At 41.0% G+C, this 25,601-nt stretch overlaps 1 protein-coding gene across 3 annotated transcripts in view; it reads right to left on the reverse strand.

Moving 5' to 3' along the window:
• Positions 1 to 25,601, reverse strand: part of vps13b (vacuolar protein sorting 13 homolog B) — a 299,476-nt gene that overhangs the window by 123,186 nt on the left and 150,689 nt on the right. For 2 of the 3 annotated variants that reach the window (XM_004560029.5, XM_004560031.5), the window contains 9 exons: positions 23,205 to 23,439; positions 20,605 to 20,822; positions 16,574 to 16,777; positions 11,528 to 11,699; positions 8,673 to 8,787; positions 4,653 to 4,794; positions 3,525 to 3,797; positions 3,070 to 3,226; positions 2,679 to 2,790 (listed from right to left, as the gene is read on the reverse strand). In XM_004560029.5, coding sequence (XP_004560086.3) covers positions 2,679 to 2,790; positions 3,070 to 3,226; positions 3,525 to 3,797; positions 4,653 to 4,794; positions 8,673 to 8,787; positions 11,528 to 11,699; positions 16,574 to 16,777; positions 20,605 to 20,822; positions 23,205 to 23,439 — 1,628 coding nt within the window. Of the gene's footprint in view, positions 1 to 2,678; positions 2,791 to 3,069; positions 3,227 to 3,524; positions 3,798 to 4,652; positions 4,795 to 5,581; positions 5,649 to 8,672; positions 8,788 to 11,527; positions 11,700 to 16,573; positions 16,778 to 20,604; positions 20,823 to 23,204; positions 23,440 to 25,601 lie in introns of all 3 variants that reach the window. The other variant, XM_004560030.5, reaches the window with a different exon arrangement.

Consider the following 25,601-nt stretch of genomic DNA (forward strand, 5'->3'; position numbering starts at 1 on the left):
AAACCACAACAAAGTGAGGGTTGAAAGTGTGCTGGACATTCCCCGGGCTGGTGCTCGTACTTGGAAAAAGACGGCCTTTTCAAGACAGGAAAATGATTACAGCTGTGTAAATTGACAGCGGCCTTGTAGCTAAAGATGAAGAGGGCGAAAGACGGGAAGCCTGCAGCCCCGTCATAACTCCAGCTTGGTCTACAAACTGCTGGGGGTCGACTCCTTCGGGGGGGGGGGAAGAAAAACATCACACGATCAAATTAAATGGTGTTAATTGCTGCCAAATCAGCCTGGTGGTGGCTATCAACTTAGCTTAACAGCATTCCAGTCAAACACGTTTGTTTTTCCATCTCTGCGTAAATGCTAAATGCACACCGTGCTGTGAACGCGGAGAAGCTGAAAGGCACTGAAGTGTGTTGGAGCTTAAGTAAAACATCAAGATAAGCTCCATCAAGATGTTTACACAGTTTCACTATTTTAGCTCGCACTCTTCTCTCTTCTCACGTCTCGTCTCCTAGGGTGGCATTACAGTAAATCTTGGTTTTAGACATTGTGAGGCAATCATTTCAAGTACAGTAGACAATAACAGCATAGCTACTTAGATCAGTCATTCAATTGTGACAACAGATGTGATTAGTGGTAGACTTTAAACAGAATTGCAGCAAATGGCTACTGGGACTCACAGACATATTTCTTCCTATAGCCACAGTTTGTTAGAGATTGTAAACACACTTTGGTTTGCATGATTATAGACTCTCCCTATGACTTTCTCTATGCAACCTGGGGGAGCACACGCAGTAGGATTCGGCACAGATAAATCGCAATATTATGTCAACAAGTCTTTGATCTCAGGGTTATCAATCATGTGACTCATAAGTGTGATCATTCTAAATTGGAGGGCAGATGTGAACAGTGAAGGTGGTGAAGATAATGCCTGGTTAGGAATGTAATTCCTGGGTTTTGCTGAAGAGAGGGAAGTGGTGGCTCTTGGCTTCTGTCTGCAGAAGTTAGAAGACAACTGGATGTGGGTGTGTTTGCAGCATACAAACATACCATGCCTGCTGCTAGTGTTTGTCACATAGTATGCCTATATATTTGTGTACCCTGCACATCTGGGTGGGAAGTCATGCAGAAGGTGATCGCCTCTGTGACTGTATGTGCCCCCCCTTTGACAGCATGCAGTATGTCCACATCTGTGTGTGTGTGTCCATGTCTGCCTGGGTTAGGGTGGAGCATCGTGCGATGGAATCTGGTGTCTGTGAGCAAATGTGGGCACTGCAGCCACAGAGCCACCAGTCCTCTAACTACTAGAGGTAAAACATTACTGGCCAGTATGGGCTGAAATTGCATGGCTGGTCTAAATGGTTTTTCGGGTGAAAAACAGAGAAAAACTCCAGATTATTTTCCATGCCCACAAAGACATCATTTATCATCTGACAAGATAACAACATAGCCAACATGTCAACAAAATAAATCTATGCAAAGTTGCCACGGAAACTGAGCAGATACATCCCATTAGCTGTACTAACTTGTACCAAAACAAACAGCAAACATTTCAGCACTGCACACTGTGTGAATCTCATTATGCTGGTGATCGATATCGTTCTTGCTCCATTAGCTCAAATACAAAAGTGAGACTGTGAGGGAGACAGTTTGGAAACTTTGGGTGAAATGTGCACAGTGTAGGACAGAGTGCAGGATTTTGTACATTTGTGCTTTGGGTATCTTTAGGGCTAGGCCCTCTGAGACTCTGTGCTTTTTGCAATCAACCTACTTGTGACACGTACTCCAAGCGAAAGTGGCAATGAAGCCTAAAATGGCCTCTCTTCTCCTTTTTTTAACCGCCTAACTTTTTCCTCATTTCAAATCAACTCACATCGCACTCGCAGCTGCACAAAGCATTAGGCACCACTTTTATCTCCCTCATTACATGTGTTTGCCAGCTCCATATCTGCCCATTCGCACAACTGCTCTCCCTCTCTCTTTCACACACATACGTGCTGCAGGGCTGTGGTTTTCAGGCAGCTATGACACAATCCAGATTCTTTTAGCTGCCTATAGCAGGGAAATGTGCTTTGTGCGGAGCTCTTTCCCTACCAAGTCCAGATTTTCCCTGCGTTGCAGCTTTGATCCACATGGCACGAGGGGCTTGTGTCAACAGTCTTGTGTTTCAGCTGGAGGCACGGCAGACCGCCAAGATGTCATTGAATTAATTTCAGGGACAGCTTTACCACTTAGAGGTGCTGTTACCCACCACATCCTCAATCCCCCCCCCCCCCCCCCTCCCCCCCTCCAAGGTAGCCAGCATCCTGAGAGACAGGTGAGCACCCATATATATGTACATGGCTACCAAGCATGTAGTTCCAGGAGGTTTAATGCTGAAGTCGTATGTGTGCTTTAAAAGTATTACATGTTAATGTAATCTAAATTATTAAATTTAATGACAGGAAGGAAGTGGGAAATATTTGCCTAATAAAAGAAGGGGAGAAGAAATTCAAGTGACAAGAAACTGACTGAATTATAAAAAGAAGGAGAATCAGATACAAACATCCTCATAGCTGCTGTTTTAGAGTGATTGTGTAGCACTTAACTAACAAAATAATAAAAAATGAAATAAATAAATATTTCAAAAAAGATAAATGGATCATAAATTATAAAGGAGACTTGGTGGCAAGAGATTGGCTTACTGGTAGATGTCTTTTCGCAGCACAGTGCGGGTCAGCGGGTTATCAGCCTGAGGAGCCATACTGAGGGAGCCTAGCTTCAACACCAAGGTGTCTTCCTTCTTCATGTGGGAATCTACCAGGACACATACAAATACACAGAACACAAAATTAACCACTTACAAAGGAGAAGAAATGGTTTGATGCAGAAAAATATATATTGCTGATTTATAAAAACAAATGAAGTCAAAGCATATGATAATTGATACTGGCAGAATTCATTAGTGTTATTATTTTTACAGTAATAAAGGTTTTAATCAGACCTCATTATATATACTGTACTATTCTGTCTCATGTATCTTTGCATTCCGTTGTGGAGGCTCTATAATGTCTTTAAACAAAGTAATTCTCTAACCTGACCCAAGCTGTTTGTCTTGTGTCCCAGGGCAGAAGACCCTGATCACACTTGTGTTGATGTAGATGAGAGGAAGACATCGAGAGGTCAACGTGTGGCTTCTCATTGGCTGACCTGCTGATTTCCCACGCTCTCTGTAGCGTCTTGGTACCTTCGCCTGAAAATTTATGAAGCCAAAAGTACAGGTGATGTATTCAGAAGATCAAGGTTAGCTGGCCTCTTAAACTGCATCAAATTATTTGAATTGGCTTATTTTTTTCCAATATATTTCATCTATTAATGTTAAAACTGATTAAAAATCATCAGGATTTCAATTCCTGTGCCCAATACTTTTTATAACTATATTACAAAAGGCTACTTAAATGAAAAGACATTTGTTATGCTGTTTATTTCCCATATGGGCCCAGCGTTAACAAACTTCACAGTTATTAGAACTGACAGACATTTTTTGCTACCTGGAACACTCCTGCTACAGTGGCCAGTAAGGGACAGGACAGAACCACATCAAACGGCTGGGCTGTCAGCAGGATTTCTCTCAGGTACAGCGGCGAGCTGTCTGCCAGAGGATCAGTGGTCACCTGCTGATTGGCAATGGTAGCACTGCTGCGGGCTGGCCGCTCAGGCCGAGTGGTGAGTTTATGACGGACATTTTTGGTGATAGCTTGCGTGTAGGTGATTGACAGAAAGCCGTGCTGCTGGTGAGAGCCCTCCAGGACTTTAGCTGCCGTCTGGCCAGCGGTAAGACAGGACAAATCACACATGAGCGATATCACACAGGAGTCACACGCAAATAAAATTCATTGTTTATTGTTTTGACTAATTTTGTAGGTAAAGGTTAAACCAGAATAAAAATAAATGAATAACTTCTTGAGCTATTTTTCTCAGATCGCATTTTAATTTGAAATATTTTTTACCAAAAAAATTCAAGAGAATCACGTTGGAATCAATGATCTATTTACCGTAGTTTAGAGGATTAGATTTACACTTTCCCTTTCAATTTCTGAAAAACCTGACATCACTTTTTCAGATATAGCTCAAAAAGCATGCAAAGCTTCCATTTTATTACTTATTTGAAAAACAATTATGGGGTGAAAACAATTAAATACAGAGTACCTCTGAAAAAAGAAGTTTCATTCTAAATGTTTAATGATTAAAAGACAAGCTGATTGATTATAGGCATCAAGGTAAAGTGCTACAACATCCAGTAACAGTGGATTAAATAGCTGCTGACAAAAGGATTCATTAACTGATCATTTTCTAAGTTCTACACCCTTTTAGGAGACTTCCTATTAAACCTAAATAAATACAAAGAGACCCAAATAGTGATGTTCAGACTATCTACCTGATCTATTCCTCAGAGACAAAGTGCTGTATGTGACTTTTTGTAGTTATTTTAATTACTTAAACTGTTTTTTTATCTGTTGTTGTTCATAGAACGTCAGTTTTGTACTGTGCTGGTTTAAAAGCATATTTAAAATTGATTTACATCAGAAGCCTTCGATTCTGAAACACCTCTGAGGAACATACAGAACTCTATTAAGCCACTGTTGATGGAGGAAAAAAAAGAAGAGCGGGATTCTTACAGGAGAGAAAAAGCCAGAGAAGTGGCTGAAAGACTCTTGCTTGCTGACGGGTCGAACCAACACAGTGCGTCTGTTCAGCTTGTCAGTGCAAGAAAGGACCACTCCTCCACAGCCGCCCGAGCTCCGAACACCCTCCTCCATACTGGAGGGAAGGAGAGAAAGGAGATGCAGAAAAGAACAGAGGAGAAGTCGTCACACAGAGAGGGCAGAAAAGATGAGGAAAAAAAGCTATAACTAGAAGAAGATAATTAAATATAGAATAAACTGATTAAACCCACAGGAAGCTGCTCCAGCTTGAACCAACTGAAGTATTACATTGTCATGGTCTTATACTATCCAGCAATAAAGATGTTGAAGCAACTGTTTAAGTTGTGTTTTGAATGAAAAGTACACAAGGTACCCAAAGCACTTTAAAAAAACGAAGATTCAAAAGTTTTCTTTGCTTTAATGTTTAATAATTTCAGTTTCTATTCATTATCATCTGACTAAACTGCATAATTATGGTCAAATCTGTGCTAACTGACACATTTTCATTTGCTTGCCAGTATAAGACCATCACCAGAATGAAATTTGTCAACAAGAAAAGGGAATGCCCATGTTTTAGTCTCCTCCAGCAGACACAGAGAAGAAAGGCTCTCAATATTTTTCATTGGTTTGATTATTCAGCTAGTCAGAATCACTGGAGAGACAGGTGAGTGTTACACCATGAGCAAAATTTAATTCTGTGATTATATTTCCACCTGTTTTGATGTTATTAATGTGTTCATCATAGCCAAACACAATATTTTGTCATTTATCTTCCTTTAGTTTCCTGTCTCTCCAGCACGAGAAGAGATAAGTGACCTTGATTAGGAGCAATAAGATGGCGAGGCGCAGTATAAAGAGACCTAAGGCTGCCATAGCTGTTCTGAGATAGGCAGAGGCCTCACCACAGATGTCTCCTTGCACTGCAGAATGAGTCCTTCATAGGTGCCACAGTGCCAGACCTGCCCTGGCCTGGAGAGAGACACAAGGCCCATCTTAAAACAGTACCTGCGATTACTCGTGTTGCTGTGCCAGGGCCTGAAAATGTCTCATCAATGACAAAATACAAAAGTGAACCACAGGCCGATGCTAACATTTTTATCAACCTTTGAGATACTAGAGTTACACACCCCTATAAATTTTATATACTAAGAATATTTGATCTTTTCATTTATTACTATAGCCATACATAAGAAGCAGAAACCACAAATAACATGAACGCAGACATAACAACACAACAATTACCATTCTCAATTTGCAGTACCACAAAAAAAACAAACAAACATAAAAAACTACCCCAAATCTGGAGAATGTGAAACACACACAAACAGTATCAAATGGTGCACAATACATTATGGCAAAATGCTTCGCACAGTGGAAATGGTTCAATACCATCAGCATCTTTCCTTTTAGTAACCCTCTCACTCACCTTGCCCACCTCTCACTTCATTACACCCCATTAGTATACTGAGAGTTCAGCGAGAGAGGAATGGTCCCAGCGGTGAGTGTGTTTCTGTGTGTTCCCTGCATTGTTACATAGTGTGCATGTTCTTTCTTTGCACACTTGTGCGAATATATCTTTGTAATCTGCTCTCTCACTTGTGAGAGTAACTAATCGACACACGGACCCCCCACAGCTCCTCGTCTCTCTTTTCTCCCTCTAAGCTTCCATCCAGTCATCCTTCGCTGCCTCCTATTTGTAGAACAGCTGGAAGACATCAGCTCCAATTTGCGTGAGATGCTCAACAGAGTGAATAAGGGTGCACTGTATCTCGGGAGCATCTCTGTGCAACAGTTAAATGTACGTCTTTCCGACAACATGGCAAATAGCCTTACAGAGTCTACCACTCTGCCGCCTTTTTGCCTTCATCTCACTTCAGTTTCCCTCCTCAGCTTTATAATAAGTGAGCCCAGTACCGATGAGGTGCAACACCCACCTAATTTGTCCTCCCTACAGACTACTTCTGTCATTTTCTTTCCCTCCTGCTCACTTTTTCTGTCTAACTCCAATTTTGATACAATCACGAATTCAGTTATATATTTACCTCCCATATTTACTTGCCCTATCTAACTTTCCATTCATTTTCCAGCAGTGAGATAGCTAAGGCCAGATGAGGCATTTTCTCTGTCAAGCTTGATCTAATCTAACCCACTGCACACAAATAACCTGGGTTGGGTGATGAAATACCAAACAATTATCTGTTCAGAATGATTAATAGGGACTCCACTGGATGTGGGCTCTCTTGTATTTGTGGATGACGGGGATTAGATTGGGCCCGCAGCCCAGAGGTCCTCCACTGTGTCCTAAACAGCCATGACTGTAACCTGGCTTGGATAATGAAGTGCTTCTGCCTGCCAGAACATTGTTCAGTGAAAGTGTGTTGGGACCATGTTGTTTAATTCACATTAAACTGAAATAACCTAGAAATGAGAAAATTGACTTATTATCTACTTAGGAAGGCATAGAGGTCTAGTAAAAAGATTAGGCTTGGCGCTGCCTCAGAAGCAATTAGACACACACCTGTGGAGAGCAGAACCGCACGATATAATGACCCAAAGCACCTTCACTCTCTAAAAATGTCTAACCGCTGACTTGGTCCTGGCTTAAACTGTTACTCAATACTGTACAGAACACATGTGGCCTGACGGAATATAAATTAACCAGCTACAGCAAAACAGGGAGGTCTGTGAGACGCCTGTTAGACAGTCAGGTTCACAGCCAAGGCAATCAACTCAGTCCCTCTTTGACCTGTAGTGACATGCCCAAGATCCAGATAAGATGATTTTAAAATCTGGCAAATCAGCATCGATAGCTATTATCATATCGATGGTGAGACCGTTGATTGCTAATGATGGGGTCCAGTACAGGCTCAGGGCCCATGAAGATCAATCTCTCTTTTGCTGTCTGGCTCGATCAGAGCATAAGACACTTACAGGGGTGTATCTACACCGACACTTATGAACACACACTGCAAAATACACACAAAAATAGTCTGCCCGCTGGATGCAACATGCAGCAGATCGCTGTTTCATTATCTCCTCAGACAGAGACGGGGGGAATTGCCTCCTGCTAAGCGGTCTCTTCCCAACAGAACAAGACTTCAGGCACGTACAAAACATGCCTTTGGAACTGCTGAGTTTATCGCCGAGGTATGAGATCGTAGCACGGAGAGAGAAAACTAAGGATTTAGACACTGAAAATAACGTCCCTCTTCAATTAATGGGAGACACATGTATGTGGGGCATGGGAAAAAATCTGTACTTTCATTTCAAGCTGCTCTATGCTACAGTATTTTCTTTCATCATTTCAGAACCCAGAGCTAAATTAGCCCATTGTGACTGTAACTTGACATGGGGAGAGATTACCATAAAGATGCAGTGGAACGTCGCCCAGTGGTTTTCCTCCCCTAACAACGTGTTAATGTTTCTGTGAATCAATTCAGACACCGCAGACAGAAAGAAAATGACTGACGGACTGACTGAACTACCGCTCTGTGAGTCAGAGTTGGGCCGGCCCAGAATCCATTCCGCGCGTCTATCTAGTCAGTCGGTCCATCTGTCTGTTAGTCTGTGGTCAACACCACAACAGCTGTCTGGAAAGACAAGGACGTTGAGGCGATAATCCAGAAAATTATATGAGCAGAAGTGGGAACAGACCAAAGTGGCAGTACTGGTGGTAAAAGTGTGTGTGGGATTGCAAAAGCACAAGCGTAAGGGGGCTGCATGGTGTCCTGGTGGATAAATGTGGGATCCCAGGTTTTACTGCAGTTGAGTCTACATAAATTACTTACAACATTTACTACAAAAGCTTGCAGGCTAAAAATTTGTGGGGGGGAAAAACCTATACAGACCTATCCAGGGAAAAATCAACAAAGCTCCTTAGTAAGATGTCAACAACAGAACAGAACATCAGATATCCTTGCTGTAAGGTGCCGGGGGTTCAGGCTTTTCCTTTAATTTGCTCTGTCTCTTTACATGCAGTAGATCCCTTCGTACCTGCATATGTAGTGGTCGATGTTGAAGCTGCCAACTTTACATTTGATCTTTGTATAGACATCTTGGACATCCACAGAGGCACTCAGGTCTTCTAGTTCACTGATGACGCAGATCTCTGGCAGAAAGACAAAAACAAAAGAGAATATAATATAATAATAAAGACATACATTTACCAAGAAGCTCAAATTTGTATCAACTCTTAGTTTGCAATATTCTGTGGCCAGCCTAGCACTTCACAAACAGGCATTACAGCTGAACTTGGACTGCATGAGAGGAAGTTTAATCTGTGCGAGTGAATTTCATTAGCCTATCCAGGTCTTGCCTTTGGCCATAATCCTGCTGTGGTCAGTTCCTGCACAGTGGATGCTCAGTGTGTTTTTGAAGCTAGACCAGTGTTGCTGATCAAGACTGAAGCCACACAGATATACACACACACACACACCCAGAAAAATGTGCAAACGCATGCAGCATTTGTATTGGTATGCCTGGCTGTGTTTCAGTGCTCTGTTTGTATTTCAGAAGGCAAAGCATCTTCTCAGTTTAACACGATATCCAACTGGCCCCAGAACCCTCAATCTGTCTTAATGAGGAAAGAGAGGGTGAATGTGTATTTACACAATATTGAAAAGCCTGTGGACTCTTCTGTGTGTATTCCTAAGGTTGCATGTGTGTACCTCTGAGCACCTTGTGTGCAAACAAAATTCACCCACTGCAGGCAAAGTGAGTAAGGTTCATAGAAGGACTGATTAACTTTGTACTGAACCGAGCTTGTGAGCTTAACTGTTGAGTCGCTCTCATTGTTTCCACTGAGAAAGTCCCACAATCACAGACTAGCTTGGGAAATTGGACATTGTACATCTGAAACTATGGTTGCTGTTGTACTGTTGCCTTGTGGTAATTCTGAGAAATGTAGATGTTCCTAATAGCTTATTAATATTGAAACACAAGGCTTGTCAGCTTTATTGTGGATACCACGTGGAAAAAAAGCCTCTCCCAAGTTGTTTGATACTCAAAAAGTCATAGTCTCCAACACAGTGCTGATATTGATATATGAGTTTTCTAAACCCACCCTGTGAGAGTACTGGAAACCCTTAGTCCCTTCATCTTAGAATGGCTCATCTTGAAAGGCAGAAAGTGTACCACTGATTTGTGCCTTCAGCAAAAGCCTCTAAACACTCACGCTTCAATTTCTACCTCTAAACTTCCAGCACATAAAAGCATAACATTATACCGGAAAACCAATACGTCTGGAACGGCTATTTTTCCATTTCTCTGGAAAGACAAGAATGTGATTTCCTTTGCGGCTGAAAAACATTACATCATAACAGTTTTTCGCAGTCTTATATGTGGTTTATCTCCAAGAATGCATTTGTGATAACAAGCGTCTAAAAAAAAAAAAAAACTGCATGTGCACAATTGTTGCTTTCAATTAAATACTTAATGTGCTGCACACAGAAAATCCACGGGTAAGATCATTTTGCAACTCAGATGGCACATATTAAGCCAAAATCCAAAGTAATGCCTATTTAGGATGTCTTTAAATCAAACCATCTCTGTGAGGTCCTCAAAAACATTCCATTTCCACTATTAAAGACCTTAAGCTGGGTGATCTGGTTGGCAGATGCTAAATATTACAGCCACCAATTAAAGGTGAATCTAGCCTTTCATCGCCCCAGTAAATTTAAAGGGACAAAGAGGCAGTTCGCTTGGGATTCATCACCCATTTATTTATTTATCTTTCCCCTCCACCCCCCTCCTCTCCAGCTGCCTTTCCCTTCTTAGAGCTTAACATATGACTGAGAAAGCAGGCGGGCACCGATCCTTTTAAGTGTTAATATATAAAACCTTTGAATACTGTTTTGCTCTCATACACAGCAAAATGAAACTTTTATTTTTCTTTTCGCCTGTCCCGTTTGGTTCTTTTGCCATCAAACTGAAGCATTTTCATGAAAAACCTTCCCCCTCTTTTACACTTGTTTTATTGTATAATTTCGATAACATTTTAAGGAGCTTGGAAAGAAAAGCATCTGGACTCAGGGTAGTCCAGATGCTTAATCACCCTGCCTAATCACACAAGCCAAGGTGTAAAAACGGGTGTGGGTCACAATCAGCCAAGGTTTCGGGTGACCTAGCCCCACCCTATCATGTGACTTTCTGAGGTCAAATGGCCCACGATGTGAGTGGGCATTAAGGCATCTGAAAAGGGATCGCAAAACTGGATTATAGATGGCAGACAGTTGGTGTTGTAAACCACCGCCTCTGTTCAAAGATGGTCGTCTACAGTGGACATAGATGGCTTCTTTCACTCCCCTTTCAAACCATCTGTCCAAAATGTGAACATTGGCATCCTCAAAAGAGGATGTCCTTTGTCCTTTAGATGTAGATGAACAGCCGAGTCTTGTCGAGGTGAGTCATCTGTTGTGCGTTTATGAAATGGCTGTTTGATCTCTCCAGTGTAGAGGTCTGAGCATTCCTCGCTACACTGTACAGCATACACTACGTTGTTAATTTGGTATTTGGGATGAACTGAAGAAGCTTCTCGGCTGAGAGGTGAAACGTCTTCAAGAAAATTAAAGAAGTCAAGACGCTTTTCTTTCTTCTTTCAAAGCTCCTTAGACTACGATGAGCTGGATGATTGAGAACCTTCACAGACATTTTTAATAACAGTTACTAAACATGTTTTTGTGTAGTCGGATGTAGTGCTGTTAATGCTAATGCTCCCCTGCTTCTTTTTCAGCTATTTAACACACACAGACAGACATCTAACACATATCATGTGTTTAGAGCAGAAAGTCATTAACTTAACACCTAAAGTTTGCAACATTCAGCAGAGAATTGATGTTAAGGTCAGTTACCTGTCTTTTTGGCAGTGGGATCAGGAGCAAACAGTTTAACTGTGACCTTGGGCAACATCCACTGCATCCAAAGGCTGACCTTCCCACTGGTTCCACCAATGCTGCTAGTTTTCTGCTCCAGTGTCACCGTGTCTGCAAACGGACCGTCATCTCCTGCAGTCACCGAGTCGCCCTAGAGAGCCAAAGCAGAACTGTTTTGTTGGACAGAATAAAATGGTAACCAGCCAGCAAGCTTGAGGACCATAATGTAATTCACACATTAATATTGAATTCTGATGTTTGTCCAATAAATCTAGTACAGATAAGGAGAGAAATTCCTGTCACTTAAAATGTCAATTAGCCAATTACAAAGCACATTTCAGCCAATATACTACATAATTTGCTAAAAGATATAACAACTAAACACAACCAAATAAGAAGAAGAAAAAACTCAAAGAGCATTTGACTTAAAATTCCTGTTTGTTTCCCATCATCATCGAGGACTGTCTGCTTGAGTGCATGTGTTTGTCCATGTGTTTGGTGAATGTGTATGTTTGAAAGTGTTGTCGCTGTGCATGTAGCCATAACAAAGCAACCACCAAATATTGAGCCTTTTAGTGCATAGATGACATCAGTGTCTGGTGAGCAGAACCCCACGCAGAACAGAGAAACGTGTGTATGTCGGGAGGTGGGTGGGGGGGTGCATTGTGCAAAGCTGTCACCGGTGTTAACCCCAAAGTAAGCCACCAGCACCCACATGGCCTCCTTTCACTCAAGTGCGCCAGGACACACACGTCTTGCAGCCTGGGAGAGAATGGGAAGTGAAGACCGGAGGTGGGGGCGGGAATGGTGGAGGGGGGGGGGGGGGGGGGAGTGAAGCTGAAAAGCAAGCAGGATGCGGTGGAGCAGGATGCCTTCTGTGAGCTCTCAACTCCTTACTGGGGATTTGGCAATTCAACGAAGATGACAGCACTGGGGACATTTTTATTTCTCAGTCTCTTCCTGGTAAATATGTTTTCCAAACGTGTACAGTATCTGTGCGGCTCGCTTGGAAAGTGAAAAGCCTACAAACAAACAATATTGCAATTAGGAGTTTCATTTTTTCCGCAGCTTCTCCCATCGCAGTGTGGTAATGACAGATTGTGTCATGGTTATCAACCGTGGCTCTGTTTGGTGAGGAGGTTATCAACCATCTCAATTAGAAACCCCACAGCTGCTATGCTGATTACAGTGTTGTAAAGAGGATCCAGATGAGGAAACTATGTCCTCTTTCCACAGCTGGGGGGAGGGATGAGGGCGCGAAACTAATTTGCAAATTTAATTTAATCACACAGTTAAGGCTGGTTGACAGCAGAGCATGATAAGAACGGATGACAATAATAAAAATAAATTAAGGATTATGTCGATTCAAAAATAGATGCAACGTCACAGTGTATGGGGACCACTAGGAACTGATGAGAAGCATGTGCTTCACACACTAGTTCACACTGTAAGAAAAGGAAAGCAACAAAACACAGGCGTGAACTAATCTAAGAAGATGAGGATTTAATTCCTACCTTTGATAAAATAGCTATATATACACTTATGTAACTAAAAAAAAAACAATCAAACCCACTGAAAATCGGGAACTTAAATACCATTATTATTGCATAAATGCCACAGTGCTAACTACACTAAATCTCTTTGTGTTTAATTTACTTAAATAATGACTCTAAAAGTATCATTAAGTGTCTTCATCAAACTAATCTGTCAAGCACATATGTGAATGTGTGTCCGTCTTTCTGAGTGTGTAATATCGCTGATTGGCAGTGAGTAATATGAGACTAGCAGTAATGGTGTTCAGTCAGTCTCAATGAGAGATATTCTGGTGTCAACTGCCATTTGGGGACTAATTATTGTTGAGATGAAGTCAAAATATGGCGCTCTGTGTGTGTGTGTGTGTGTGTGTGTGTGTGTGTGTGTGTGTGTGTGTGTGTGTGTGTGTGTGTGTGTGTGTGTGTGTGTGGTTGGGATTGTTTAGTTTACAGTTCTAACCATTTGGTAGGATTAGTCTCTGTAACATCATGTGTGGAAACAGGAGCCAGTTGCTGGCGCTGTGGGAACCAACCACCATGTACTGCAGCGTGGTTGTGTGCGAGCATTGGACACTCGACTGCTTAAAGCTTCCAGGCCAGAACTACTGCTGTCATCTTTAGAAAGCTTCTCCTCGTGTAAACCACAACAGTCACAAGTAACAAGTAATTATGAGCATTTTAATGTCATTCTTTTCTGCCATGTCAAATTCCATGAAAAAAGTACTGTCTATATATTATAAAACATTTAGTACATGTACTGTCATTTTTAAACAAGGGGGAAATAAGTTAGACTTTAACTATACAACACATATTAAAAACATCTTTATTTTTAAGGGTGAAAAAGGGGAATTCAAAAATAAAAATGATATATCTTTTTTTTTTTAAACCGACAAACAAAAAAAGCCAGGGTCTTGGTGTGGTTTTGGTGAAGGTGGGCTCTGCTACGTCCCTGAACTGCCAGATCAGGGCCCCAAACAATCACACACTTTCTAGAAGTATTTTCCCACACCTCCGCAAGCCAAGTTGTAAAGTATACAGTTTAATTCCTGGGCCTCTGTGCTATAAACGGGCTGAGGATCCGGGTTTATTTTCTCTGCAGAGTTTGTCTTTGCTCATCAGAGAGACCCAAACATTGGAAGACAACAGCAGGCTGGGAAGTGTCAAAGGAAGAAGGAAAAGGATGATTTTGAAAAAAAAAAAAAGAATTAAAAAGAGAATGGCTCAGGCACAGGTGGAAGGATAATTTGAAGGAGAGGAAAAGGAAACTTTCAGACTGAAAATAGCACAGAAAGAAATAAGAGTGCTGCTTGATACCACTTTAAATAGAGAAGCAGTGAAGAATAAGAAGAGGGAGAGCAGAATGCTTGGGGGTACATGGAGGAAAGACAGAATAGGGTGACAAGTAATTACAGACATGGAGAAAGCAAAAGAAGAGAATCTGGATCGTTGACTGCTAATGGTAGACATGTCTGCTTTCTCTTTGCCTCGTGGTGCTCGAATAATGCTTAAAACACAGTGGCAGTGTTTCCAGAAATCATTAATTGGTTAAACTTTTAAACCTCGTTGTGACCAGTTTCATGCAGGAACTATTTACTTTCTAACAAACAACTCCAGCAATCCTTAGCAGAAGTTACCCCCTTGGAAACTTTAACACTGTCGCTTTAATGCAGTGAGTCATTATTAGAGAATCATCGCTCCTAATAGTGCAGGTAAACTACTGGTGGTCAGGCGAGCCACACAAGTTGGCGACAAAAGTTGTAAAAAAAATCTCAACAGATTAAAATCATCATCAGAGGAAAGAGAGCTAAAAGGTACGATGAACAGAAAAGTGTGGCGAAACAATAAAACGGCTGAAAGGGGAATGCCTGTTTATTAAATACTATGCTGTGTAAATTAATAAATACTAGTAGAACACTTGTTTACAAAATACAGAAGTATGAGTAGATTGCTTTATATTTTTACACAAATGGGGAAGAAAATATCTGGGAGGACAGTAGGGCAGAGGTTTTTGTGGGTGTAATGTGAATGTAGCTAGAGAAAGAAAGGGTGGGGTGTTGGGGGGAGACTGCCGCCACTACTGCTGAGACTTATCAAAACAGCTCCTACATTCTTGCTCAATCACTCGGCCTCCCAGAGGACTAAACACTTCTACCAGTGTTTGTACTTAGGTAAACAGTGACAAGTGGGCTGTCAGGGGCCACCGTGGCCTTGCTATAGAGGCACTATACCAGGTTCTTCCCAGTTCTACTGAACTGCTGCCACTTCTCCAAGTTCCACAAATGACGCAAGAACACCCACATGTCGATAGCAAGGAAACAAATGTAGGCACAGATGCACACTGACATATGAAACACTTTTTTTCATAAGCATGTACACGCTATTGCCTCTTAGACCAGTATGGTGGTTGTATTGCGATCCCTGGGGCCCCACAGTGGTGACAGGCAGCTGCTGGTCGAACACTATTATAGCCTAGACTAGTTTCCACTATGCCAACACTGACCCGCACTCACTATCATTTTTATAAATGCTATATTTATGCTTCACAAAAACACACATAGACATATTATCCAGTGTCCTGGTGGCCCCAAGGCCATGGATCCCCAGCACTGATTGCTGCTGCAAGAGTATTACACAGCAGGAAAAACTCCTGCCACATTAACTAAAGCTGGGATAACTGCCACAACCATCTAGAGACAAAAGGGAAAAAAATTATATTTGAGGCTACTCCCTAAGAAAATATGACTTTAATAGCCTTCGTTATTGCACATGCATATGCACTGCTACATTTCAAACTTATGTCTGGGTTTGATTTTTAATCTGAGTAAAAAAATGTAACAACAGGTAACTATTTTCCCCCAGTTAAGAGGCAAGTTTATCCTCAATCAAGGCTGAGCTTAAACGAATCAAACAGCACTCTCTGCCTAGCCTGGAGTATAAAACCTCACTGAGTAAGAAAAAATCATGTAAGAAACACAAGCAGTGATTTATACTTTTCCACCTCTAAAATTTTTCCAGAAACAAAACATTTTTTGTCACGTGTGTTAAGACTGACTCAGCTACTCATAACAATAAAATAACAATATTTGCACTTAAAATTGTAAATCAGCACCAGAATTATGTATACAACAATGGCTTAAATGGCATTTGTTACTGCATGACTCACAGCAGCTAGCTGAGAAAAGATGGGTGCTGGCAGGCTGTCATTAGGTCGCATATTAAAAAAGTAACACAACATTAAAGCTGGAACACTGATTCTGACAAAGGCAAAGTTCATAAGTGACTAAGCCAGTGCTATGTATGGACAGACATTCAACTGAATGAATGAGTGAATGAAATAATGGACCATTTCATGTGTTTTTTCCCCCCGATTATGAAAAGAGGTTTGTCTGGATGAAAAAAAAACCAAAAACAGTGTAGATGAGCAGATGATTCCCATAACTCATATAAACTCTGAATTGACATAATAAAAAGTGTAACTGTGAGAAACTCCAACCTCAGTGGGGGAGCCAAAGTCTGCAGAAGGACTGCAGGTGCTGGTGTCAGGCAGGGCGGTGCCAGCGCTGCTGCGTACAGGGGAGGATGGAGCGGCACCGGCAGGCGGATCTGGGATGTTGGACGTCTGACGCAAAATGCCATGCCTCTGGAGACGAGCCCACGTTGAGCTCCAGCTGAGGAAGAGCTCATACAACAACTGAACCTGGAGGGTGAACCAAGCAGAGATAAACAGAGAACGTTAGTTTTGTATTTTGTAATTATGGTTGAAAACAATTATAAAGACAGTCTACCAGCGAAACAATTTTTGGTTTCTCTGTTTGGGGGGAAAAAACACTCATTTTGAATGGGAAGTGAGGACTGTTTATCACTATGTTGCATCATCCGCTTGTTTAACAGCACTTGTTTGGAAACTGAGAACATATTAAACACGTATCATTCAGTTTTCCCAATTAGCTTCTATACTCTGAAAAGTATTCTGTGCCAACTGAGTGCCTCAAAAGATAACCCTAACACACCACAAGTAGTCAAAACCAAATTCAAATGTATATTTTTTTTTGCCAAGGTCTGACTCAAACAGCTGCACTGGGGAGTTCTCATGTAGTTCTGACTTCTGAGGCCATTACCATGATTTGGTTTGGCAGCTTTGTTGTTATGTGACACTAAACCTAGTAAAAGCTGAGAGAGAAGGAAAGGGAGAAAGAGGAAATATTAGCCAGAAATGGACTTCTATCATTCTCATTCTTTCACTCTCTGACTTAACATACTTCTGTACTTGTCACTCAGAGAGGCCTCGTTTCTCAAAAATGATGTAAAACCTATGCGTTGGTGTTTCTGTTCGATGGGTCACACTTTGCGAGGCGCAGCATGCTTACACACGTGCTTCACTGTGCAATTTGTTATCCATAACAACAAAACTTCCAAAGAAACACCCTCAGAGGAAAGTTAAATTCTGTCATCAATTTCCTGCTAAAAACTCACCACGATTAGGAAAAACTGAAGGCTCTGCGTCAAGTGTTCTCAGCTATTTATCATGTGTTCGCATTGAAAAGAGCCTTAGCTTTAAACAACAACAAAGCCAAAAAAAAAAAAAAAAAAGAGTGGAAAACATGAGACGAAAGCAGGGGAATGTGATGTGATGCTTTCGGTTATTCATGCATTCACTTGGTGCTTTTTAGGAGGAAAGAAGGGAGAAAAGCAACACGCTTTCACAGTGAGCTAATTTCTGGATTTCAAATGCTTCGCTTCTGCAGCCAGCTAAGCCCGCAGCCCCCACCACTGAGGGTCCCTTAAACTTAAAGGTGCACAGGCACATGAGCACACATACGAAATAGACTCTGAGCACATTTTTACTCTCAGAGTCTCGCTCGCACACATGCTCTCCTGTTAGCGCACACATTGCAGGGAGGTCTTCCACAAATAATCATAAATCAAATTAGAAGCACCACAATACATTACAGCTGCACCATTTCAAACATGTCCAGGAAGAGCTGCTACGCCGATTCAGCCGCTGTCCAGGGACAGGGCCAACAGCTGTTTGCCATACCCAACCAAACTGCACTGCCGGCAGGGGAGGTACGGCACCGTGCTCCCTTCTCTGAGAGTTGGGGCCTGGAACTCCAATCAAGCACAACAAGGCCTACTGCACTCAGTAGCAGATGTGGAAGAAAAGACTGAAGACTGCTGAGCAAAGGGGAAAAAAAAAGGGAAAATGTGTGCACAGTGAGATCAACACGAAAATGAATGACAGGGTTGTTACGTGACCTCTGTATTAGCATCTGGGATAAAGACTTGTCCTTAATTTTACGATGAAACCTAAGCAGAGCTTGAACTCCTTTCCATCCACCCTTTCATCACTGATCTTCATTCTTCATCTCCTACCTTCCCTCTGTTATTTACCCTGTCCTATGTCAATTTGCTGCTGCTGATACTTCTGCTTAGCAGGGTTAGACAGTTTAGCTCAGCTACTGCTATTAGGGTAGGTTGGGCCATGAAAAACATGCACACACACACACGCTTACATGAGCTTATAATACAGATGCAACATTTCATGAGTTGGGGAACATTTGGAGGCCTGGATTCTCCAAAGGCCTGTCATCTGCAGATCAGGAGGCCTGTTAGGGTGCAGTACTACAAACTGGAGACTGAACAGAGGCTTCCAACAGTCATTCATAAAAACACACAGATGGAGAGGGACAGGACAGCATGCAGATGGCGAGTGTTTGTATCCTTTTATCTAGGAGCAGTTTATAGAGAAACTTCACAAAAATGACATATTGTTGAGTATGTGTGGTAACTCTTGTGTACACGGGAACAGGTGTGTGTATGTGTGCATATCTGTTCATTGAAATGCTGTACAGTTATGTGCCAAAGGTTAAAGCAAACAGTTGCTGTGTGTACGCTCGTTCCAAGGTGGTCCTGATAATGTTAAAGCACAACTAGTAACCCCAACTTTCAGACAGCCAGTCAGTCAGTTTGTTGAAGTAATATGGAGACGTTTAACTCCTCCTGTCCAGACTAAAAGGCATACAAGTGTCATATGGACTGCATTGGTTTCTCATTGCTCACACTTTTGCAGACGTGGTTGAATCTATATACCTGCACAATCCAAAATTCATTAGGAAATTTGCATCTTCACGTGTACTGTCACAGTCACAGATAAAAATACAAAATACGACTACGATACTAGTTGCTACCTGTGAAAACGCACCACGGTGTTTGCTTGAAGGCTCGACTGTTTCACCACACTGTCTAAAAATACTTTTGTTAGTGCTATGAAGTAATCCATCATGTAATGGAAATGGAAAATCTGACTTAATGTGACAAACATGCAGCCGAGTAGCCGTGGGGAAATTTAAGGGGCCAAATTTGTTGCTTCTATTTGTTTACTTTAAATGTATTAATATCTCAAAATCAGCGCTGTGATAATTTATTTGTTTTGAAACGGCAGATGTAATTTTACCCCCAAAATCCAACAATCATTGTACTTATTGTACAGTAACTGTGCAGCATTCTGACAACTCCATATATATTCCCCCAGATGGCAACGCTAATTAGAAAGACGATCAAGTAGTGTGAGGTCTCTTTTGTTCTAGCGAGGGTGGGGTTGCTCTGGCAGCAGTTCTTAAAAAGCTGCAGTGAGACTTGAAACTGCATTAGCTTATTACCCCCCTCAAGTCAGAAATTTTGCACAGAAGAGGGAGGTGAGCAGATGGGACAACAGAGCAAAGGAATTACGATTTTTTTTTTATTATAATGGCATCCAAAAACTAATAATGACTCATCATATAATCACAATAAGCCTCCCCGGCTTTGCCAGACACCAGCAGCATACTTGACGGGGAGACCAGAGAAGCAAGAAAAGAAACTTTCCCTCAGTAAAGTGCTTCTCATCTCTGGGAAACTTTTCACCGCAAGCAGATTAAGGCCTTTAATTCGTTTCTGGTACCAATTCCCCTCAATATCACCATGGCTCATCACTGTGGTCGAAGACATTTAACAGTGTGACCGCTCTAAAGGTTGACCCAATTAAGTGTTTACAGAGGAACTTAATTCAATACAGCTAATTCAATTGTGAAAAAACAAAACATGTGTAATGGTACATGTAGATGTGATTCTACGAGAGAAATGAAAAACAACACAGGGACCTAACTGGGAGACAAACATGTTCCGTTTGCAGTACGTCCGTATTCATCACAGTCTCACTAAAACATAATAACATGCTGTAAAACAATGATGGTGAGTACTGCAATCCCTTACTCTTCTTGACTGAGACCTCAAAATGTTTTACCAAAACAAACAAGGCAACACTCTCATGTTTACACTTCCATTTTCATGAAAATTATACGAGTTCAGAAGATGAGGCAGTTTGTTTACTGGACTCAATCTATATCAGAAAATCATGCGGAGGCAGGATCTTCTTGCCAGGGTTCGTGCGTTCATATTTCAGGAAAGTTTACAAGGGGATGATTTGTATAAATATACATGTAATTCTAATGACTACTTTGTGACTGCAAAGACTGTCTGACTGACCTGAGGGTTGGAGCACTTGACGTGGACGGGCTGTAGATCAACATGGAGGCACACTACAAAGGAGTGCCTTGCTTCAGCAGAGCTCTGCAGCTTATGGGATGTGACAGCTAGTGTGGAAGTGCAGCCCATCGGCTCCAACAGGCTCAGGCTTTGCTGCTGCCCCAACAATGTGTATATGCTGAACTGACTCAGGCTGATCGTCCATGGGAAGGCATCACCTGGAGTTAGACATAAAGAAAAAGCAAACGATATATGAAAACAAGTACGTATATTGCAAATGGCAAAGAGATGCAAGGATGACAGACATTATGTGACGTGAGGACAAAGAGATAAACACTCACTATGGTCTCAGGAAAAATATGTGATTCTGTGTTATCCCATTTAACCTAGGTGTTTCCGATTTGTACATATTGTTCTCCATAAGACATGAATAGACCATCTTTCTACAAATCTGCCATATTGTTTATGCCATATGAAAGGCAACAGTTTTATCCAATATACACGTGTCACACCATAGCACAGAATTCGGCATATTTTGGTCTCTAGAGGTAAGAAGGATTGTGCTGTGTTCCCTTTTTGAGAGAATCTGTCACTTAGATTTATTCGCTGAATATAAATTTGCTAATGTTTCTTCAGTCTAACCACGTCTATTTTCAATATTTGTATAGTTTAAAACTAGTATGAATCATAAGCTATGAGCTAAGGTCTAGCTTGGACTTCTTACAGGAAGAAGCAGCTACTTTTTGCTGTTCCCTGGTCACGAGGGCTCACCACAGCGGGTAGCTCCGTATGTTTCATTTGGCAGAGTGATTTTTTGCTGTACGCTCTTCCTGACACAACCCTAAAAATGATTTATGGCTCCAGCTGGAATTGAACCAGCAACTTTGCCAAATAAATGTGTAAACCACTTCACCACGAGGTCATCACCTGGTATATCGTGCCACTTAAACTTTGCATGTGGAATGCTGTGGATTGGTAACAGCATAAATATATATAACAAAAATGAGAAGCTTGTATTATTTTATTATTTGCAGTTTACGCCACGGTATAACGAATGATGTTTCCAAATTCTCAGTCAGAATTTGAATCCAGAACCCCTAAACTTGGATTTCACACTCAGAAAGTCGGAGCACCCACACCCATCCCGAGTTAACAATCCAAGATGGTGGCAGTAAAAGTAAAAAGAGGTAAAACTGTAAACTGTATTTGTGACTCAACTAAATAAGCAGAGCACTGACCGGGCTTTATCTTTGAATGCAGCACTGTTTTTAAGGACCCATAATCAAGTATTATATTGTATAGCTAGTGATGTATGAATCGCTCTACCTTGCAAAGAACCAAAACAAATCCTGTTTTTCCTCGCTTTTCTTGGAACAAGCTTACTCAGGAGTGATGTCATTCCCAAGTTCTGAAGTACCTGGAACGTGGGGGCCTTCTTCTCATTTTTCTTCCTTTTTGTTAAAATCCAGCGAGGGCAGCTTTGCCAGATCTTGACAGAGTCTGATTCTAAGATACCTTTAGGAACCCAATTATTTAAATTGTCCACCATATATGGGATCCACAAAATAGACAGTGGTGTGGCTTGAGTAAAAACATTTTTCCAGCACATGAAAAAAAAACTTGGACATTACATAACCTTTTACTATTGTGAAATGGAAAACCCGAGAAAAGGAATACTGAATAGTTATTTCATCTATAATTGATTACGCCACATCCATTAACCAGATACACAAACACAGCGTAAATTGAGGCCTAATATTAAATCTGTGAGTCTGAAACAGCATGCAGCACTGGGAGTGCTTGAACCAATGAACTTGCTGACCCTGGAAGTACCATCTTACAGGGATGAGGAACAGGTTCATTATCACAGGGCCACAAAGAGCACTTTTACCAATACGCCCTTGGCAGGCTGCTTTGATCCCGAGCATTGAATATGAGGGATGAAGACCATTTCAAAGAGTAGGAATGAATTACTAAAAGCATGGGTTGTTAATTTTCACTGCAACATTGACAAGGCAGCTGATGTCACTGTTTTTGCTGTCGTTTTTCTTTCTCCTCTGTTTTTTTACAACTGCATGCCCAATGCTGATGTCATTAAAAAGTTTGGAGAAAAGAAGTGTGCCCCCCTTTTTTCTCCTCCTGAAGAGAAAACATTGCTCAACCATCTAAGTGTTGCTTGTGTCAACTCCACCAGGTGTGCACACCACATGTGCACGATCTATCTCTCAAAGTCGCGCTACTTAAGTTTGTTTGTCTTTTGTCATGGTAAATGAGTAGCAGTGGGTCAAAGGTTTGCTCAGTGTTGAAAAGACTCTAATGATGATGAATTGACATATATGCTATTACTATTGTGAAATCATACATTTTAATTATTAATAAAAATTAAATGAGTTATTAAGTCATATTTTCTTTCTCACTAAGTGGGATTAAATTCCCAAGATTTCCAATTTTAGCTTATGCATCTATCACCACCAGTGTTTCTAATTTCAGCTTTGAAATCACTCTTTTTGACATCACTGTGTATCTGGGTGTATGTCCCAGAGTATTTCAATAATTCTAATGAAAGTTTAGATTTCATTAGATGTGGTATGAAAACCTACCTTCTTCCAAGATGGGCTTTGAGACCACAAAGGGGAGCTCCTGTAGTGGTTCCATGTACTTATGCCCAGCACTGAGGATACTAATCTGAGGCAGGCAAACTACCAGAGTCCCAGGCATGTTGGTCTGGTTGTGGTACCAGCTACGCACAGTGCCGGGAATGTCGCCACAGATGATAGTGCTCGGAGAAGGGAGGCTGTCATTGGGGAGGAATACACAGCAGGGCTGCAGCTCCAACTTGAAAAAAGGCAGAAAAAAGAGGGGAACATTAATCATGTTAGCCAATTCAGCCTCACCCATCAGTAAACAAGCACCTGTCTTATGCCATCCAAGTGCACAAAAGTTCAGTTTTTTTGCCAGTATTACAGAACTTGGACTGTGATGGAAAGAATAGAAGAAAAAAAAATTGTGCAACATTCCGGGTGTTGCTGGAAAGGCTGAACATGGTGAACAATACTTTCCTTGGTTTAAAAAAGAAAAAAACCCTACATTTGGTCACACACACTAAACCGTCTTACAAAATGCACATTACATACATTACATTACATATTTCTGAGCATCCATTTAAAACCACTGTGATTTTCTGAAACAGAAAAACAAAAAACTTTGAGGTTTCGTCAGTTAAATACTAAAGTCTTTTTAAAAAGCACTGGAGATCAGTCCCAGCTGTACAATGTCCCAAATAATACATAAATAAATAAATAAACAAATCAAATAAAAATCAAAAGCCTTTAGATGAGTAAGCAGTAGCCGGCAAGAGTGCAAGCAACAACTTTGAGCAACAATATTGCTTTGTGTTTTTCCATTTACTAGCCTAGTTAATGAAAAGCAAAGGGGTGCAGGGTCCAGGGGGCAGACAGCAGGTGTTGCCAGATACTTGTGTGTGGATGTGTGCTCACTTCTGTCAGAGAGACTACTTCTACTTATTTTTAGTCTCACTTATTAGAGAGGTGGATACTCTATGAGCCCTCTGGTTTCATGAGCAAGTTATACTGTAAGATATGTTTGGCATATCTTAACACGTTACGCACACATTAAGACACACACCATCAAAATTTGCATATGCACTTGTATGATCTTTGGCTATAACTGCACGGGCCTGGAAACCATCTCCAAGTTTTCATGGGAAGTGAAAGAGAAGGCGAGACAGAGAAAAAGACTTTGAAAGCAGGATCAAGAGGAGGAGAGTGAGACACTGAGAAAGAGAGAGAAGTACAGATATGGTTACACTTTCATCATACTCTGCTTCCTCTTTTGATTATTCTTTAAAGGGTGGTTTGAAATGGGAACGCTTTTGCACAGTGACACATAAGCTTTGGCCTTTTTAAGAGCTGGCACGCAGAGAAAAAAAAAATCACCGACACTGCCTGGGCTGTTGCAGATCTAAGCAGGGTTAAGCTGTAAAGCAGGCTGACATACGGAAAGTGCCGGCTTTAATACCATGACTCGGGCCTGCACTTTGACGACGGTGCCTGAGGCTAATGCTATCCTGCTGGACATCTTGAATATATATATATATATATATATATATATATATATATATATATATATATATATATAAACAGATATGTGCCAAAGTCCTCAACCATCAAATATCGTCAGAACAACGGTACTGGCTGATGGGTGTGTTGGTATAAGGAACACGAGGAAACAGAAAAAATAAGAGCAATGGCTTCAGTCACCTATACTGTAATGTAAACAAAAAAGCATTACAGCAAAGTTTATTATAATAACTAGAATCCAGAGAATGAGTTTGTTTTAATCACCGTGTGATAGAAAAAATGAAATCACTGAGTTCACATCATGTGACAGTTTGATTAAGCACCTGGATGATCTCAGGGCTAATTTAATGTAAAACGAAGCTCAATTATAATTCAAAGGGATTTTGTATATCATATTTCTGAGTAAGTACACAATAGTACAATATCATAGTAATTATCGATATAAACATTTTACTTATTATTTACTTTTTTAAAACTGCCATCTAGACACAGACTGTAAATAACTATTACAGAACCACGCTGTGCCTGATGAGTGACCGAATCTGTCACCATATATCACCTTCTAGGAATTAAAGTTTTACACATAATCAGAGAAAAATATTATGAACATAAATCATTATAGGTTCAGTGAAATTAAAAACCAATGGAAATCTGTTTGTGTTTTTGAGAGGAAACATCTGTATCAACCTCTTTAGTATAGAATTGTGGGAATTTTATGTAATAAAAATGATTAAGCAGGTGATTTTTGTTCATTTAAAAAGGGTAGTTGTGACTATTACAGGGTAGAAAACACAGGCACCTATCTGTTACAGTGAATGTGAACAAATAACACAGCACCTTATAATGGTGTTTGCTCATGATTTTAAAGTGCTTATGATGGAACACAACGATGATGTC

Source organism: Maylandia zebra, linkage group LG11, assembly GCF_041146795.1.
Source record: "Maylandia zebra isolate NMK-2024a linkage group LG11, Mzebra_GT3a, whole genome shotgun sequence".
NCBI classification, from domain to species: Eukaryota; Metazoa; Chordata; class Actinopteri; order Cichliformes; family Cichlidae; genus Maylandia; species Maylandia zebra.